The sequence below is a fragment of the Sphaeramia orbicularis genome, chromosome 9, assembly GCF_902148855.1.
Source record: "Sphaeramia orbicularis chromosome 9, fSphaOr1.1, whole genome shotgun sequence".
Lineage (NCBI taxonomy): Eukaryota > Metazoa > Chordata > Actinopteri > Kurtiformes > Apogonidae > Sphaeramia > Sphaeramia orbicularis.
In genome coordinates this window covers 20,861,673-20,882,041 of record NC_043965.1, presented here as the reverse complement: position 1 = coordinate 20,882,041, position 20,369 = coordinate 20,861,673, and the positions used below count along the sequence as shown (strand labels likewise).

At 36.4% G+C, this 20,369-nt stretch overlaps 1 protein-coding gene across 1 annotated transcript; it reads right to left on the bottom strand.

Moving 5' to 3' along the window:
- Positions 1-6,592: 6,592 nt before the first annotated feature.
- On the bottom strand, positions 6,593-20,160 carry hsd17b3 (hydroxysteroid (17-beta) dehydrogenase 3). The gene is given in 12 exon segments (XM_030143815.1): positions 6,593-7,213; positions 7,317-7,453; positions 7,456-7,465; positions 7,546-7,611; positions 7,717-7,798; positions 7,937-7,971; positions 9,501-9,545; positions 9,750-9,817; positions 9,963-10,070; positions 10,178-10,253; positions 15,881-15,927; positions 19,968-20,160. Coding segments are annotated over 12 exon segments (978 nt in total). The 5' UTR covers positions 20,119-20,160; the 3' UTR covers positions 6,593-7,060.
- Positions 20,161-20,369: the final 209 nt, after the last annotated feature.

The window sequence follows — 20,369 nt, the reverse complement described above, 5'->3', positions numbered from 1 at the left end:
TTAAAGAGCTTAGAGACGAGAGGCAGAGTTCCACCACTGCTCAAAATAGTGTCTTATTTCCAATTTTTGCACCAAGAGGCACTTGTCCTTCCTGACCTTGTCCTGTCCCGAAGGTGGGAGAGACACAAAAGGAGGGAGGTCTGCTCTTTTGCTCCTTGCAGAACAAAAGGAATGGAAAATGTGTGTTTTCCTGTGGGGTAAATATTGAGAGAGGAGAGATATAAACGTGCGGAAGACAGGCTTTTCTGAGCCGCCTGGGTCTCTGTTGCACTGCCAAAGACCCGTGCGTCACTTGATCCATTGTTTAGTGTAGAGAGGTCTCGGTAAGCAAGCGGCTGCCTCCCTGCTCCAGCTGCAGCCTCTCCACTGTTTATGTTTGCAGGGCCCTTTGCCTTGAAGTGAAGCTATACAAGCAAAGCCTGGCCATATGTGAGCACTGGGTCATCAGTGAAGGCAGTGGCCTTTTCATTTTGCCTTTTCGATCCATTTCCCACAGCAACTCTTCTTCTTAGATTTCCCTTCCCTCCATTCCTTTCTCCTTTTACCCTTTTCCTTGCCTATTCCGTCCCTCTTCTCAGGTCGTGTTTGCTTTCCATCGCTGCCCGTACAGCCTTAACCTGACAGCCTGCTCATTTGGAGAAGATGAAGGGTTGGAATTATCTTCTTGAGTTTCAAAGACCTTTTTTCTGGATAGGAGAGAAATGGTAGGTATTATTACTCCTGTGAAAAATAATTACCCCTAAAACTCCACAGCAAGAATAAATCTCCATGTGCAGAATGAATGTTTGAGAGACAAGGTGGTAATTATGTCACTGAAATATGTTAGCTAGTATAAATATAAAAATATTTTTACTGGTGTGTCATAGTGAGCATAGAGATGGAAAGTGTTCAGAGAGCCAGTGAAAGATGTACTGATTGAAACAATTATTTTATTTGGCTTTATTTATGGTTTATGTACAGATAGATGCTGACAAGATGAGATTTTATAGATCCCACCATGAGGAAATTGCAGTGTGTACAGCAACAAAATACAAAAACAAAGTCCCGAAAGAGTTAAACAGGAAATATAAAAGAAAATCTGGTATTTTTTTTACTTGTTCTGCACATACATATTATTTACACATTATATTTGAAACGCCCATCCCTAGACTAAAATGTTAATATCAACTCTTTAAAAATGCATAGTTTAATAATTCAGTTTTTGCAATGGCCATGAATGAACCTCAGTCTTCATTTCCAGCTCCAGGGTCAACATAAAACACTGGAGGTGGGTTTAGTATACGAGTGTGTCTGAAGGTTAGTGGTCCTGACCTTGGCTCCTGGGTGGGCTGCAGTGGCTGGGTGCTTGTCTTGGACCATCTCTGTACCCTTCTGTTGACTGAAACAACAAGCAAGTAGTGTCCAGGGAGGAGAGGAGTCGCACAGGGAGCATCCTCAAAGGCAACACCTCTCGCCTTCACTTTCCCCCCGCTCGAACACACGCAATCTGCATGTCGACAGTGTCCTCAGAGCCCTGACCACCCACATAAACCGTGGTCATCCAATGAAATGAAAACAATGACTTTCCACTGACCCTTTTCTTAATGAATCTCTCATCTGCTAGAGGCGTTAGACTCACCGAAGCCACGTTCACTTCATATTTGGGCTAAAATTTGATCCCATTGATGGTAAAACCATTATTTTGCAGGAGAGAAGCTCTCCCACATTGATACTCTGTAAAGGGGGGAGAGCTGTCTTGGCCACATAACCTGCTATTATGAAAGCAGTAATATTGACTTATCAACTTGCAAAACCTCATTTAATCTTACGGGGGCTTTGAAAATACTAAATTAAAAGGAGTCATAATGGGATTGCACCACCAAATTGCAGATCTCCTCAGGTGAGGAAAGTCCCAGGTCTTGTGAAACTGAAAAACTTTTGATTTCACCTGCAGATGACACGCTCACCCAATGAAGGAGATGAAATATAAGAATAAGACATCTGTGGAAATTCCCAGTGATAGAGAGTACATGAAATATAAGTTGTTTATTAATGATATACATCAACAATTAATTAAGCTATGCATTTTCTCTCTTTTTCTCTTTATTTTACTTTAGTTACCTGTGTTACTCTATGTCCTGTTTAAATTGAGAAGCATCGCTGAGAATGTTCACTTTCTACACCTATGAGATGTTAGATCTCTGTTTATAGGATACATACATACTTAAGATCGATCATCAGAACAATAATATAATATGAGTTCAAATACTAAGAACTTTTTGTCTGCTGTAGATCTGACAAAAACCTAAACCCCTAAACCTTAACATTTTCTGCCCTCTAGTGGTCACATTGTTTTGTTTGACAAAGTAAAACATTTCACCATGCCAGTGTGGGGAAAGGTGCAGATGACTCAGAGATGATCTCAAATAAATAAGGACAAACACACTAAGAGGCTATTAACAGAGAGGTTTGTATGACAACTAAATACCATGACTTAAACTGAGTTATAGTTTTGTGCTGACTTCCATATGATTTTTTTTTTTTTTTTTTTTTACTTTTAACCTTTCTCATGTGATTCATCACAATTTATTTGAATATTTTCCCCCATGTTTTGCATTTTTTCAGTGAAAAGCTGGTATTTCCCATTTTTACCCATTCCAGTCCTAGCACTATTTTTGTGGATGTCCTAATCAATTTTTCTCTACAGTTAACATTTGTGATGTATTTTATCACCATTAATGATATTATTTTCAGTGAAAATCAGGTATTTTCCTGTATTTAATTTACTGATCATATAAATGTTCATAAGAGCTTGGGTAAAATTCAAAGGTTATTACACCAAAACAAAGAAAACTGAAGAAAAACTGACTTTTTTTTTTTTTTTAAGCAAAATATATTAATAAACATAAAAACAAGAGTCTACAATTACTTCCATTTAGGTTGTATTGGAGAATCAGTGTTGCAGAAGATAATGGCATTTCCACATTCACTACAGAGCCTCTGAATGGCTGAGAAACTGCATTTTACTTGAATTATTACATATATTGATGATAGAATTGGTTCAGTAGATACTTTTGTTCACCAATGGCTGATTAGATCTTTGAGGGTTCATTTACTGATTATGTAGATGTTCACAAAAATGTGAAGGTTACTATTATCAAAACTGAGAAAACTGAACTAAAAGTGACACTCATCAAAATATATCAGTAACTGAACATAAAAACTAGTAGCTACAATCGCTTTTACTCGTCAAACTCCATGGGTTTTATTGGTGAATCAGTGTTGCAGAAGACGATTATGTGTCCATGCTCATTATGGAGCCTCTAAACGTCTAAATATCATAAATGATTACGATGAAAAGCTGACAAACTGCATTTTACCTGAATTGTTTAGATGTAATGATAGGACTAGTGGTTGAAAAACCCATTTTAGATCAATAGATGCTTTTGGTCACTGGTGCCTGTTTGGGTTTTTGAGGGTTAAGCCTTAAGCAGAATTAAAATGTCAAAAGTTTACATCCAAGCCACTTGTAAAACAACTTCAGTCAGAAGCAGTGATTGATTTTGTTTTGTTTTGTTTTTCCTTACAAACTTAGTAATCCATTAAGACCCAGTGCTATTTATGTGGCAGTTCCCAAATGAAATTTTCTCTCTATTTAACCTTTCTTAATTCATTTATCATAAAATTTTGCATTATTTCAGTGTAAATCCTATATTTTCCTATATTCAATTCACATGTCCAATAGATGTTCAAAAGCTCGGATTAAAGTTCATTCATTATCTGAACCGGCTTTATCCTCTCCAGGGTCACGGGGGTCGCTTGGACCCTATCCCAGCTACATAGGGGCAAAGGCGGGGTACACCCTGGACATTTCGCCAGTTCGTCACAGGGCTGACATATAGAGACAAATAATCACTCTCACATTCACACCTATGGACAGTTTTTTTTAGATTAACCAATTAACCTATTAGTGCATGTCTTTGGATGATGGGAGGAAGCCGGAGTACCCGGAGAGAACCCACGCAGACACGGGGAGAACATGCAAACTCCACACAGAAATGTCCCACCCCCCGTCGACTGGTGTTGGAATCAAACCCAGGACCTTCTTGCTGTGAGACACAGGTGCTAACCACTTCACCACCGTGTTGCCAGATTAAAGTTGAGTGTTTTTATATCAAAAACAGACAAAACTGAAGAAAAAGTGACTTTTTCAGCAAAGATATCAATAAGTGAACCCAGTGTCTCCGTCCACTTTCATTCTTTAAATTCCATTTTACTGGTGAATCAATGTTGTAGAAGATGATGGTGTTTCCACGTTCACTACGGAGCCTCTGAACGTCCAAATGGGTTATATCTGATGACCATGAAAAGAGGAAAAACTGCATTTTACACTAATTATTTACACGTTTTAATAGGATTTGTGCTTCAAAAGATATTAAACATTATAGATAAGATACTTTTGGTCACCAGTGGCTGTTTGGGACTTTATGGGTTAAGAAAATTTCACATCTTCAGTGATAAATTAAAATCTTATTGTTGCTGATCATAGAGTCAGTCCGGTCTTGGATTATCTAATCTCAGGATCACCCTGACAGCCTCTTCCTCTATCTCTTTTTCTTCCTGAAGTCACTTTTCCCATTCCCTGCGATATCTCCCATGGGAAAGATCATTCATCAGGGCTGACTGAACTGCCCAGTCACCCTGTGATTAGTGACTCCTTCAGGTCAGACGTCTTGGTAGCACATACTAATTCAATAGGAAGTATATGTCTGAGGGAATGTTTGTGCGTGCTTTAAACACTGTACATCATCCTGTAAGCAGATTACCAAACCTGAGTCTCTTGTGGTTTCTCCTTTCTCAGGAACCAGCTAGAACCTCATCAATTCTCTTCCACCCCCAACTGGTTTTGTAGATATTAGAACTGTGACTGACACCGTGGCTAGGGCGTCTGGTGGTGTACTCATCTGATCGAATGTTTCCTCGATTTCGGGGTGGAAAGGAAGATACTAATGATAGTTGCAGGTGTGTTTGTGTGTGAAGTGTCTGCGTCTTACAGCATGGCGCATGTGAAGGTGAAAAACAGAGATCCTTGAGCAGATAAGACACCAGATTCATCTTCACTTATATTCCTCTGCAAGATTCATTAGTATGAAAACACATATGCACTATGCACTGACCTGCCAATGATATTATATCATAAGAAAGTCAGGTGGAATAAATAAATGGTAATGCCTTAAATATATATGATGTGATAATGTTAATGCATTGACGTGTATATATAGTGCTGTCAAGCAATCATAATTTTTAACCAGATAAATCACAGGGTTGCTGTGGATTAATTTCAATTAATCACAATTAAATATCATTCATTTTTAATCTATATTAATGGCGTTTCATTTTGCATGAGCAAACAGACTCAAGAAAGAAGGGATGTACAGTTACGGAAAAAATTATTAGACCACCCTTTGTTTTCTTCAATTTCTTGTTCATTTTAATGCCTGGTACAACTAAAGGTACATTTGTTGGGGACAAATATAATGATAACAACAACATTAGCTCACAAGAGTTTAATTTCAGAGCTGATATCTAACCATTTTCCATGTTTTCTTGATAATAACCAAAATCACTTCAGTTCTTACATCAATATCTATGGTATTGCACTGACAAAAACAGTGCTTTTAGACATTCCATGTTTTCTTTTCTGTCTGTTTTAGTCACATGATACACATAGGAGTTAGGACTGGATTGCATAACCATTGTTTTTGATGTCTTTGGTGGTCTAATACTTTTTTCTGTGACTGTATATGCACTTAACGTGTTTGTTAACTTGAAACAAAACAACTTGAAACAACTGTTCCCTCTTGGGTTTTTTTGTCCTCATATTTCCATCCAGAGGGTGAACGTGCTGTTTAGCATCTTCCATCTTTATAGGTTGGTTCTGCTGCTTGTCACTACCAGATCAACTGCCCATTTCTGCATTTGCAGCATTAACTCTACTTAGACAAACTGCCCCGAATGCACTGGCAGAGACGTTCAGAGTAACAAGTTAATTTTGACAGCCCTAGTATATATTTTTAATGAAAGCAATAATAATACATATTAGCTAAATATCTACAATTAACATGTGATTTAATGGAAAAGTACATCTTTACCTATCTATATTACAATAAAAAAATCAGCCATAAAAAATAAAGTTGACCAGCAGGTAAAGTAAATGAAATCAAATAGGATTTGAAGCATAATTGCTTATCAATGCAATGTTTCTTAAACACAACAGAACTCTCAGTAGCCCTATATAAGTGATGAGGTGAACATTTAGAAAGAGATGCACACAGTCAGAAAATACAGTTTAACCCTGACATTGTATGGTCCACTTCACTTGTCTCTCTGTTAGATTCTATTCAAAACAGGTAAAATTTCCACATTTTGACCACTAGATCTATTTTTTATGTATAAACAGACTATCTGATGTTAATGAATTGGTGGTTAATCCTGAATTCATGTGAGAAAGGTGAGTGTGTTTTGTCAGTTTTACATAACTTGTTGAAAGAAAAAAGCATCATACATCATACATTACCGTATCCTACCTTCAGACATCAAAATATCAGAGGCATTATGATTTTAAAATATTTTATTGAAATTGAAAGCTTAAGTCCATTTCAGATTCAGGCAAATTTAATCTGGAAAATCTTCAATGTGTAAACACATATAAAATACAGAAGAGTAGACATTTTTGTGTGCACCCTTTAGGTCATGTCATTAAAAGCCAATTAATTTCAGGCAACAACAAAAAAAAAGCAAATTCATGTTTTTTGGTTTTGTTTTTTTTTTTCGATGCTAAAATGGGCACAAGTGTTGATAACAAATTAAAATATGTGTAGGAATGTCTGAATACATTGAAGAAACAAAATGTATCAATAAAAGAGGTGGTGGTTTATACAGTGCTACTGTGTCATAAAGCAGTTTATAATACTGTCAAACTATACTTTCATCCAATATTGAACAACTTTCATTATTGTTTTTTTTTTAAAATCAGGACATATAGTGTCAAAATAAAAATGTATTCACAGTAAGATATGTTTTACTCGCGCTTACGGCTGCTATTTTCAAAGACTGTGCTTGATGTGACTGTGGAACTCATCTGCGGGACTTTGCTCTTGACGTAGCTTTTCAGACTCTTTTGCACAGACTCTGCATAGAGGAGCGTGAGAGGAATAGTCTGTAGTAACCAGCCCTATGTACACAAACACACACACACACACACACACAAAATCAGACAGATCGGTCTTTTGCACAGTCAGCTGTTATTGTCAAAGGAAATTGTTGGTGTATTTTACCAGAAGGATGTGACAGACGCTACCATATGTTTTTTCTCCAGCTTTAAGATACTGCAGGGAGCTTTTTACAAAGTCTTCTGGTGACAGAGTCATCATGTTGGTTTTTTGATAACCTGCCATTCGGGTGGAGACCCCAATGGAGCCACTGCCTGTAAGAAAGAAAATAAGAATATGAAACAGGATAAAAAATTTTAAAAAAGAAGTGGAGAAACAGTTGCAATCCAGTTACCTGTATAATAATTCCTTTATCTTTGTATTCAGCTTGAAGACCTTGAGAAAATCTTTCCACAAACACCTACAGAAGAACAAAGATGATGCACAAATTACAAAACTGGAGCATCACTGATCATACAAAGAGAGAAACAAGAGCTTAGTGCTGTTGTTTTGATGCAGTATTTACCTTTGTTGCAGCGTACAGAGTATACAAGGGGAAAGGGACAGAGGCAATTCCAGATGAAATATTCACAATAACCCCTTTGCCCCTGTTAAGGCAGAATGTACCAATGTAAAAACAAGAAGCAAAAACAATTTTGATCATAGCATTAATATTAATAATAACCAAGATTTAATGATTTCATGATGTTAAATATTACATCTAATGAGAAGAATTTGTAGAATACCTGTCCTCCATTCCCGGAAGGACAATTTTACACATCTGCAAAATAACAAATAAATGAAACCTCAGATTTAAGACGAACATAAGAACGGACAAAGATGGTCTGTGTGTGTTTAACCCTTTCATGCATAGTGGTCACTCCAGTGGACAGTTATTCTACAGCTGCTCTCTTGTATATTCATGGATTTTTATTGTTTTAGTTCCATATCAGCCAACACAGTGGACGCCTATGCATCATCCCATACATTGCAATTCATACCATTACTGTAACTTTGCTGTTCTTGTTAAATCTGTTCTACAGTTACATGTTTGAGTGTAAATCAATTGCTTGTTATTGTTCATAGACTGTAATTAACCATTTTTCTTAAACAAAAAGTTTTTTTTTTGCATATTATCTCCATAAAGTGAATAATAACTAATATTACAGTATGTTATAATGTGACGAAACACCAGACTAGCAGCATTAAAAAAAATTATTTCATAGTTTTCACACAGTATATCAGTAAATACATGTTTCTCTGTTTCAAAAATTAAATGCATGATGTCCAGCTGAGTGGATATTTTTGCAACTCCATGAAAAATAGCTTCATAAAAAAAAAATCTTCAATTGTTTTTTTCAGGCCTAAAGAGGAATAAAAACACTCAGGAAAAATATCTTGATTAGGGTCAAAAAATGGTATTCAATATCTCTCTGACGGGACATTTTAGAGACAATTTGACCCACATTTTTACTTTTAAATTCATTTTTGCTTTAGTTAGACCACAAGGGATTATCCAAAACAAGGAGCTACTTTATACTGAAATAAATGTTGGAATGGCAATCAATTAAAATTCGCTCTCTGACTGGGTACTACTGTGTTTTGACCCATTAAGGTTCTCATAAGTTTATGAGGACCATAGTCAAGAATTTTTCTTCTTTAGGCATGAAAAAAACAATGCGATAGATTTAAAAAAAAATAAACCTATTTTTCATGGAGTTACAAAAATGTCCACTCAGCTGGACACCATGTGTTTAATTTTTGAAGCAAAGAAACATGTATTTAAAATGCAATATCAGAAAGTGATATACTGTGTGAAAACTATGAAATAATATTTTTAATGCAGCAGATATGATGTTTTCTCACATTTCATCATACTCTAATACTAGTTATTACTCACTTCATGGAGATACTATATAAAAAATAACCTTTTTGTTTAAGTAACCTGTTAATTACAGTCCAGTAACTGAAAACTGACTTACACTCAAACATGTTAGTGCAGATCAGCTTTATCAAGAACAGCAAAGTTACAGTAATGGCATGAATGTCAGTCTATGGGATGGTGCATAAGCGTCCACTGTGTTGGCTGATATGGAACTAAAACAAAATCCATGCAGTGTGATATCATGACTTTGCATCTATATGTATGCCACTTTTGATGGTAAATTGGTGTGTTATTTGTATGACATTATAAGCTTTTCACATGTATATTGACCCATGAATATACAAGAGAACAGCTGTAGAATAGCTGTCCACTGTAGTGACCACTATGCATGAAAGGGTTAATGTACAGCAGAAACGCACTCTCACCTTGACCATAGTCTTCACATTGCAATTTATCACCTTTAATATTGTCTGAAAAAAGGACAAAAAAAGTGGAAAAAGTGTCCTTGTAAAATATAATCGGAAAAGAGATTACAATAAAGGAAATGATGAGCTGAATATCTGCACGGCCTTGAAGATCAATTCAGTATCAAATACTAAAGGAGACTGAGGCATTTACAACCATGTAAGTATTGGTGTGGTCTGTAAGTATCTACCCAGGCAACACTGGCCTACCTGGTCGAGCTCTGCAGCTTCAAGGAATTCCCTGGGAATGAAGCTGGGCAGCATGCCCACGTTATTAACTGGAGTAAAAGACAAGGAGATCCAGTTTCACAGGGGGCATACCATAGCAGTAAAGCAGCACAAGTCACCATTCTAAATACTTTTTTCCTGAAGTTTGATAGCAGATAATTATCCATTATACAGCAGAATGGAATTATGTCCAACCTAAAACCCCAATGTTCATGTCCTTGAGCTGCTCCTCGATTTCACTGAAGACACTTTCTTTTATGAAGTCAGCTACTATCACTTTAACTTTCTTCCCTGTGGCATCGGCTATAAAGAAGGACAAAAGGTGCTCAGTCAGTTAACACGCTTAAATTAACAACTCTGACACATAATTATCAGCATGAAAGCGTCCACAACAATCATTGATGATTTACCTATGTCCTTGGCAACCTGGTCCAATGTCAGTTTGGTCCTACTAATGATAACCACATTCATCCCTTGCTCAGCCAACTGTGGGAAGCAGTGGTGGAGAGAAAAGAAATTGATAATGGAGTCAACAATATGTAATCAAATACTCTACCTAATTATTTAATTAACTTATACTAATCTAGTATTTCTACATTCAAATATTAAAAAGAGTTTTAACTTAAGGGAATAAAGAATATGCATGATTTATATGAAGGTTCTAACTTGCTATCCTTTGAACAAATACAAAAGAAATACAATCTTCCTAAACATCACTTTTTCAGATATCTTCAGATTCGTGACTTCATAACTAAAAAAACTACTTTCAATACTAATAGCACAATATCATCAGTGGAGCAGGAGCAGTTACTTCTCCAGGGTCCAGTCAAGAAAACCATACCCCTTTTTCTATAATGTGTTGAATCAGACTAATGGGTTGAACATAACAAACACTCATAGTGTAGCACAGGTGTGGCAAAATGAACTCGGTGTAGACATCAGTAAAGAGGAATGGGACACAATCTGGAACCATACAAAAAAAATCTCGGTATGTAACCGTGCAAGGCTGTTGCAATTCAAAATTCTGCACCGTGTGCAAATTTCTCCTAATAAAAGACACCAGATGAATAACCAACTTTCACCTCTGTGTTTGAAGTGCAGGTCTACTGTAGGAACCTATATACACTGTGTCTGGTCATGTCTAAAAATTCAATCCTACTAGGTAGATATTCTACAAGATATGGAAAAGATTCTTGGAGTGTCTTTGAAACTGGACCCTTTATCTCTACTCTTGGGACATCCAAGTGGGGACATTATCTACACCAACTTGAAAAGACTGTATGATATCCTCGCATATGCTGCAAGGAAGAATATCTTCATGTCTTGGATAAATGACAAGCCTTCCACTAAAACGACTTGGCATAAAATCCTTATGGAATGCATTCCTATGGACTATTTGACCTGTTTACTTCATTCTTCAAAGGGACAGTTTATGAAAATTTGGACTCCATACCTCCGTTTCACAAACTTATCAGTCACTTCTGTGCTTTCAGATCTCATCAATGACTGAAAATCTTTGGTGCCTTTTTACAATTAGATCACTACTGATCTCACCTGTCACTGCTTGATTGTCTGATCTTTGTTTTATCTTCACTGTAACTCCAGACTGTGGACTAATTGCTTTATCTTGGATTAGTATACCTTTTTTTTCCAGCAGTTTCATATTTTTTTCTATTTTTTATTTTTTTTTTAATTTTCTTATAGACCGGGTGTTGTACTGAGCCATTTGTTGTGAAAAAAAAAAAAAAAAAAAAAAAAAGTGATAAAATCTAATAAAGATAACTGAAAAAAAAAAAAAAAAGAGTTTTAACAATAAAGAGCAATGAAGTTATTCCATAAGACACCAATGGATATGAACAGTCTATTCACACATACAGTCTGGGGATTTATGTGACCACTAGAGGGAGTAGTGAGTCATTCTGCTGGTGAGGAAAACTAACATCATGATGCCTTGGACCAAAATGTCAGAATGTGACAAGATGAGATGAGAACTGTTAGAGCCAAAAGTGACAAAATGATGAAAGCCAGAAGCACCGGACACAGTTCTAAATGAAAAGAATGGAGTTTGATGTTGAAATCACAGTGTTTGATTTTGAGACATAGTATGAAGTTGCTATGTGATGTTATTATCATTATCACCAATTATTGATCCATGTTTCAGAATAAACTGACAGTTCTGACCCTGTTTAGATGATTCCAAACGGATCTTCGGTGCATCTATTGAAAACACAAGCTGTACAGAAAACCGAGATGATTTGTTGTTTTTAACCCTTTCATGCCACCCTTTCATGGTCACTCCAGTGGACAGTTATTCTACAGCTGTTCTCTTGTATAGTCATGGGTTTTGTTGTTTTCGTCCCATATCAGCTAACACAGTAAACGCTCATGCATCATTCCATACACTGAAATTCATACCATGCTTGAGTGTAAATCAGTTGCTTGTTACTGTTATTAAACTGTAACTAATAGGTTGGGTTTTTTTTTTTTTTTTTTTTTTTTAAGTTGTGTTTTTTTTGCATATTATCTCCATGAAGTGAGTAATGACTAGTATTAGAGTATGTTAAAATGTGAGAAAACATGAGATTAGCTGCATTTTTATTTCATCGTTTTCACACAGTATATCAGTAAATACGTTTCTTTGCTTCTAAAATTAAACTCATGGTGTCCAGGTGAGTGAACATTTTTGCAACTCTATAAAAAAATAGGTTCAGAAAATTTTTTCCAATTGCATTGTTTTTTTTAATGCCTAGAGGAATAAAAACACTCAGGAAAAAAAAATCTTGGTTAAGGCTCTCATAATTCATGCATGAAAGGGTTAATTATAGCTGTATTTGTGTAAGAAAAGCTAAGCTAACAGCTATAATGGGAACTATCAGCTGAATCTGCAGAACCAACATGTGTTGAATGAAACCTGGTGTAAAACACTAGAAGATTAATGCAGTAAATCTAATATAGTATGTACAAAAGGAATGAGTTAAGTGCAAGAAGAGGTCACGTAAAATATTTACCAAACTGGTTTGTAGAAGATGTTTTTTTTTTTTTTTTTTTTTTTTTCTTTTCCCAATACATATACGTACATAGCTATATCCCTGCATATCCTGGTTGAATCTTGATTTGCATTTGTGAGCTCATTCTAACTCTGCTATCTTTGCTAAGACATTTATGCAGTATTTTATGCAGTTTTATATTCCTGCTCCACAACATTTGAGAAGCATAAGTTGGATTTTTACTCGGTCACAATTATCAAACAAGCTTTAGCTACTTTTCAGATCACAAATTTTCATTCCCTGTCTGTCCATCTCCAAATAAATTGATTTTTAACCCATAAAGACCCAGTACTACTTTTGTGGCAGTTCCCAAATGATTTTTTTTCTCCATTTCTAACTTTTCTTAAGTGATTTATCTCCATTTATTCAAATAATATGGTCAATGTTTTACATTCTTAAGTGAAAATCAGTTATTTTTCTATATTTATTTCACTGATCATGATTGATGTCCATAAAAGCTCAAAATTAAATTGAGGGATATATCAAAAACAGAGAAAATGGGGGGAAAAGTGACTTTTTCAGTAAAATATATCATTAATTGAACATAAAAACAAGTGTGCCCATTTACTGTTATTGATTCAACTCCATAGGTTTTACTGGTGAATCAATGTTGTAGAAGATGACTGTGTTTCCATGGTAACTATGGAGCCTCTGAACGTCCAAATGGGTCATATTTGATGACCATGAAGAAATTACAAACTGTATTTTACACCAATTATTTAAATGTATTGATAAAATTAGTGAATCAACTGTTAATTAACTTTTTATATCAGTAAATTATTTTGGTTGCCAGTGGGGGTTGTTTGGGTCTTTATGGGTTAAAGTTTGTGGTAAAGTGAAGGTTTAAATGTTTCTTTATGGTATGAAATATTCTCCTATTCTAAAATAAACTCTATAAAATCCCTAAACGAATAGTTCAAAAAGCATTGTCACAAAGCTGAAAACATCGTGTTTGAGCTCATGTTGACTTTTTTCTCCACAGAAGAGCTGTAACACTATGATTTTGGAGAATATAGATAGATAGAATATAGAACAGAATATAAAGTAGTGCACATACAATACTATGCAAAAGTCTTAGGCCACATTTACCTTTAGAGTTATTGCAGGGTTGAAAAGAGCATTGGTAATTATGTCTAATTCTCTTTTATTCATATACAAGAAAATACAGGAAATATGTGCACAGCCTTACAAGACACACAAAAACCAGAGCTAAATGGGTTTCAAAGGTTGAAATGACTATTTAGTGAGACCCCCGTACCCATGACAAGACAGAAACTTCTGACGTGTTGAATTAAACCTGGTACAAAACACCAGAAAATTAATGCAATAAATCTCATATTGTCTCATAAACCTGTACTGTGTGAGAGTGTGGGTGCTTGAAAAGGGTGGGTATTTTGGGGTTTGTCTTCCTGTAAAATGTGTTGCATTATTGTTATGTGTTATTTATTCTTTGTGCCTGGGCCCCTCTCAAAAAGCTCTTCAGCTTCCCAGGGTGTCCCATTTCACATAATGTACAGTGAATGCAAAATGTAATGTTTTTACACTTGGATCTTTTAATATATATGTGAATAAAATAAATGAAATGAAATTGTCTGAAAAAAAAGAGTTAAAGACATGTGAAGTGCGAAGGGAAGTCACACTAAATACTACCTCTTAAGTTGAAGAAGCAGCTTTTTCTTTTTATATCTGAAACTGTGGTTTTTACTGTTGTACATACTTCCTATATATCCAGATTGTATTTTAATACAGAGACTGATAAATGCATGTGTGGTCATTATAATTTTACCAAACCAACAAACCTAATGTTAGGCAAGAACTTTTGTACTGTACTGTAAGTTCAGCCTTAATCATCTGCAACAGTAAAAGTCACTATAAATCCAAAAACATCACATAATTGCACATAAAAGAAATGAAGAGTAGTTTTTATTTTCCATCCATCCATCCATTCTCTTCCGCTTATCCGGGGCCGGGTCGCGGGGGTAACAGTCTAAGCAGGGATGCCCAGACTTCCCTCTCCCCAGACACCTCCTCCAGCTCTTCCGGGGGGATCCCGAGGCGTTCCCAGGCCAGCCGAGAGACATAGTCTCTCCAACGTGTCCTGGGTCTTCCCCGAGGTCTCCCCCCGGTGGGACATGCCCGGAACACCTCCCCAGGGAGGCGTCCAGGAGGCATCCGAAACAGATGTTTTTATTTTCCATATATTAAATATACTACATTTTGTTGACAATGCTTGATTTTATTTAGACATGTTTTGAGTGCAGAGCTTTTGCTTGTAGTGGACATTTTCACCTCCACCAGGAGGTATTGGGATCACTTTGCTTTGTGTGTGTGTTTGTTTGTTTGTTAGCAGCTTTACATGAAAACTATTACAATCATCTTTACCAAATTTTATCCACAGATAGGCCTAGGCCCTGGGACAAACCCATTAAATTTTGGGCCAAGTTGGCCAAAGTTCAAGGTCACAGCAAGGTCACAAAATCTCAAATGTTCCTATTTCTCATCACTGAGCAATTTTTGAAAATTCATAAAAATTTCAAAACTACTCTGATTAGCCTCCAATTTGATACACCCATAGCTTATAACAATATCTTGTATCTGGCACAAAATTGTCCACATCCACTGTGGAATGTGGACTCTGTGGACATTTCAATTTATTTAACATTTTTCATAATAACTCAACAAATACGGATTGGAATTTAATATAATTTGACATACACATGACTGGTACCAAGCTTCAACTTTTTCTGTGGTATGGAACAACCTTAAAACTGTTTAATTTAAAAAGAAATAGTCGAGCCACACATGCACACCATTCAGGGTGCTTGGCGGAGGTTTGCATTCTCTGAACACTTGTTTATAGTGCAATAGTAAGTTGCTTAAGATATATTAGCACAAAGATACACCTGTATGGTGGAAATAGGCGGAAATAACTCATACTGTCATTGCTGCCCAGGTCTCAAAAGTTGCACCATAGTAAAGAGGAGCTAATCTGTTATTTTTGTCAGTTTAACATCCTACTTTAATTTCATGCACATTCATTACACATACCAAAACAAAGACACTTACCGCAAATGCATACGCTCTTCCTATGCCCTCTGATGCACCAGTAACCACTGAAACAAGAAGGACGAATATTATTTTTTAAAAATAAGTTAATTAAAGGGAAAAAATAAAAACAATTTAAAAAGAAAAAAAGATAGATAAACTCTAATCAGCACTTACAGATATGCAGTACTCATTCTAAACACTAGGGGCGCTGTACATCAGAGGTTCACTGTTATCAGTTCTTCTTAGTCTGCTGTCAGACAACTTCCAGGATTGTATGGATTTGTTTACAGTATCGACCTACCCATCTTGTTCTGTTCAGTTTGTTCTAACACAGCATGTCCCCGAATTCTGATAAAGGTTTTAAAGAGACCAGACAAGAACTGACTGTTTGCCTGTGCTCATGACTCAACCCATCTCCCCATGACTCAGATTACACAAGCATTTTTCTTCACTCTCCACAAATAAAAAGATGGGCTTTTATATTGAAATTTGTCTCCCGTGAATGTCATTTAGGGTCTCATGAAGCCATTTTTAAAAATTGCTGTCAGCGTGGGAGTAGGCTGGAGCCAAATGGGTGATTGCTGAAATGTAAGCAGCAATTTGGCTTCTCTTCACATGTTCAGTTGAATAATCACATTGCTCCTTTACAGAACAGGCACACTCCTTTGTTTCTGAAAAAAAGAGATCAGTGTAAGATGAGAAAGCTCTTAACTGTTTAAAGGACTGACTTAATGTGGATTGCTTTCACAATACATTAAGTTTGCATTCACATGAAGATGCACTGAAGGTTCCTTCAATGACTCTTTTCCTTAAGAAAGAAGATATGGTTTTCAGAAGACCTACAGCTCTTATTTCCCCACAATGCACCTCACAGAGAAATAAGCTACATCGGGCTTTTCCTGCACAGTCATTACATGTTTTTTTTTCCAATTAGGATAGCTCTTTTGGGATTTATTGGCAATAAGGAAAAAAATCTTTAAACAGGGATGCAGATTTGGAATGGAAATGTCACTGTAAATTTTATTGTTCCACAGCACACACAAAAATGGAATTCACTTTCTTTCTATTTGTCGTTGAACACATGTGTTCTCTGCTTGCCTCCAAGACAGTTACCTAATAATACAACACATCCCCTGAGAGTTTCAAAGACAAAAGTAAAAGCTAAAATTTAAAGACTCCTCTTTTATTGTGAAAATGTACATCAATAAAAGAAAGCAGTTAGGTTTTACTGAACAAATAGAGGGAAGAGATGCAGAAATGGACTGTGCAGAAGTAGGAAAGAATTGTGTTTTGAGTTTTGATGCATTTCTAACCTGAGGTATAGGTAGTTTGTCAAAGACTGTTATTACAGTTGTTCATATATGATACAGTGCAAAAGTCTTGGGCCAACATTAGGTTTGTTAGTTTAGTAAAGTTCCAATGACCACACATATGCATTTCTCAGTCTCTGTATTAAGACACAAACTGGACATACAGCAGTAAAAACAAAAGTTTCAGGGAAAACAGCTTCCATAAACCAAAGTGGTAATATTTACCAGGCTTCATTCAACACGTCCGATGTTTGTGCTGCTTATTGTCATGGGGTCAGAGGTCACACTAAGTACTGACTTTAACCTTTAGAACCCATTTAGTTCAGTTTTTGTGTGTCTTTTAAGGCTGTGCACATATGTCCTGTATTTTCTTGTTGTACCATACCATACCAACTTTATTTATAAAGTACTTTAAGAACTTTACAGCTAGCCAAAGTGCCGTACATCAAACATAAAACAAGGGATTAAATAAGTAAATAAAACTAGTGATAACACAGGGTGTTAAGCGGGCTAAGAACAACAGAATACAACCATCATAAAAACAAATACAAATTAAAATCTGTTAAAAACAGAAAAAAAACAAAAAACAAACAGACATGTCACTCACTGATTAAAAGCTAATGAGAAAAAGTGTGTTTTTAGATGTGATTTAAAAACAGGTAGGGAATGAGCCTGTCTAACAACTAAGGGCAACTGGTTCCACAACTTTGGGGCGACAACAGAAAAGGCACGGTCCCCACGAAGCTTCTTTTTAGTTTTTGGAACCATAAGCTGCAGCTGATCTGCTGACCTGAGAGCACGAGGGGGGGGCGTAGGGGTGGATCAGGTCAGACAGGTAGGAGGGGGCAAGGCCATTCAAACATTTAAAAACAAATAGAAGAATTTTAAAATCAACTCTAAAACGCACTGGTAACCAGTGGAGTGAAGCTAAAACCGGTGAAATATGTCGATGTTTCTGTGTCCCTGTTAAAAGCCGAGCTGCAGCATTTTGGACAAGCTGCAGTCGGGAAAGTGCATTTTCACTCAGCCCGGCATGAAGTGCATTACAATAGTCAAGTCTAGTTGTTGTATCTGAAGAAAAGAGAATGACAAATAAATATATCTGCTCATTTCTATCTTGTAAAAACAACAAACATCAAGGTGGTCTAAGACTTTTGCACAAGACTATATAGTATCCAGTACGTACAACTGGTTAAAAAAAAAACAAACAAAAAAAAACAAACTTGTGGTTTGATGTTTTGTAGAGGAACAATACATTCTCAAAGCAATAATAGTTATGTAATACAGTTCTGTGTGAAACTAGGTCAATTAAATTAACAAGGGAACATTAAAAAGTGTCTGATGATTGGAATTTTTTCCAAATGAGTTAACTGAACAGTGCCAGTGTTGCATGTGCCTCTGTTAAAAAAGAAACTGAAAGACAATTTTTGTGTATTTGACAATAATAGTGTCCAAAAGCTTACTATTAAATGTAAGGCTTGTCTTTGTCGCAGGTCACCGTGTTATGATGTAAAATGATGAGATGAGCTGTTCAACTTACTTCATCTGCCTATGAACGGACATTTAACTGCAAGGGCAACAACTATGTTTATTGCAATGACAACCCCAAAAAGTCCTTATTGTTAACATTGTTTCTTAATGTCCTTTTGTCCTCAGATTCTATTCAATGATAAAAAAAAAAAACACACAAAAAAAAAAAACAGCTGCATGCATGCTGCAAAGAGCCAACTGACACTTTCCATACTTTGCCTCCAGCTTACCCTTGCGCCGTGCACCTGAAACTGAAAAGACTCAACTTTGAAGGAGACACAAGCTTATGCAAATGGGGTTTCAGATTGTCCAAAGAGAAAAGAATTCACAGGGACAGGGACAGGATTTATGCAGCCCAGAACATGTTGTTCTGATGGCTGTTTTCCTCTGTGCTGGAATGGAATGAAAGTGGACAACGGAAAGAAAGGAACGATCAGCCCAGTATTCCGTGTTTTTATGAGGCTTCTTTTAGGACTGTGGGAGACTGAACAGCCTCTTCAGAAGATGCCAAAAGAGATCTTGTAAGTCAGTCAAAATGGCTCTGGAACCTGCAGTGTAATTACTGGAAGAGTGTCAGAGGGGTGAGCCAGTGCTGACTCTACAACCTGAGTTTTCTTAATGTTACAACAAACTGACATTGTGAGTCCGTTAAGAATGTTTTCATAACCGGTCATGTGGATGTGAAGAATTAGTAACAGTTTATGATTGCTATGATATAATTAGAGTAGCTGCTCTTGTTGCCACCTGATGAAAAATGTTTTTTTTAGCAGCTCTATAGTTTACATTTAACATTAAATAAGCATAATTTTCTTTTTGTTTCATCAGCTACCATGCATGTGTGAATAGCTGTCTTTCAAAGCAGATACGGATCATGCTGTTTTAAGATTGTGCAAGTGTAATCTTGTCCTACACAGAAAAGTTGGAACAAGTCAAGACGTGGAAAAACTGCTTTTTCATTTATGCTTAAATGTACTTTAAGACAAATATAAATTTTATTTTAAGTTAGTCAAACAAGGTATCTCTTGCACACAGGAATATACTGACATATCTACATTCATGCCATTTAATCTCTTATTACACCTACAATAAGTACAAATTATAACCCAACAGATAATAAGACACACTTTAGGTTTGACAGACGCATACACACACACACACACACACACACACACACACACATGCACACACACACACACACACACACACACACACACACACACACACACACACACACACACACACACACTGATGAACACAGTGCTCACCTGCCCACTCTCCCATGGATGTGAAAAATGATTTTGGTAGTGGAAACCATATTTTTGGATAAAGTATCCTGATAAAAAGCAGTAGTTTTACAACATAATGCACAACAACTGCAGCACCAAGAGAAACAAAAAACAGCTCCAATAAATCCATATTGCTCAACCAAAACTTTGAGCCCGTTTAGTTCAGTGTTTGATTAAAAGGCAAAGAATGACAGAAAGAGGGAATGTGTGAGAGGACACTCCCATTTCAAGAACACACATGCACACACATGCACACACACACACACACACACACACGCACACACACACACACACACACACACACACACACACACACACACACACACACACACACACACACACACACACACACACACACACACACACAACCACTTCTATTCC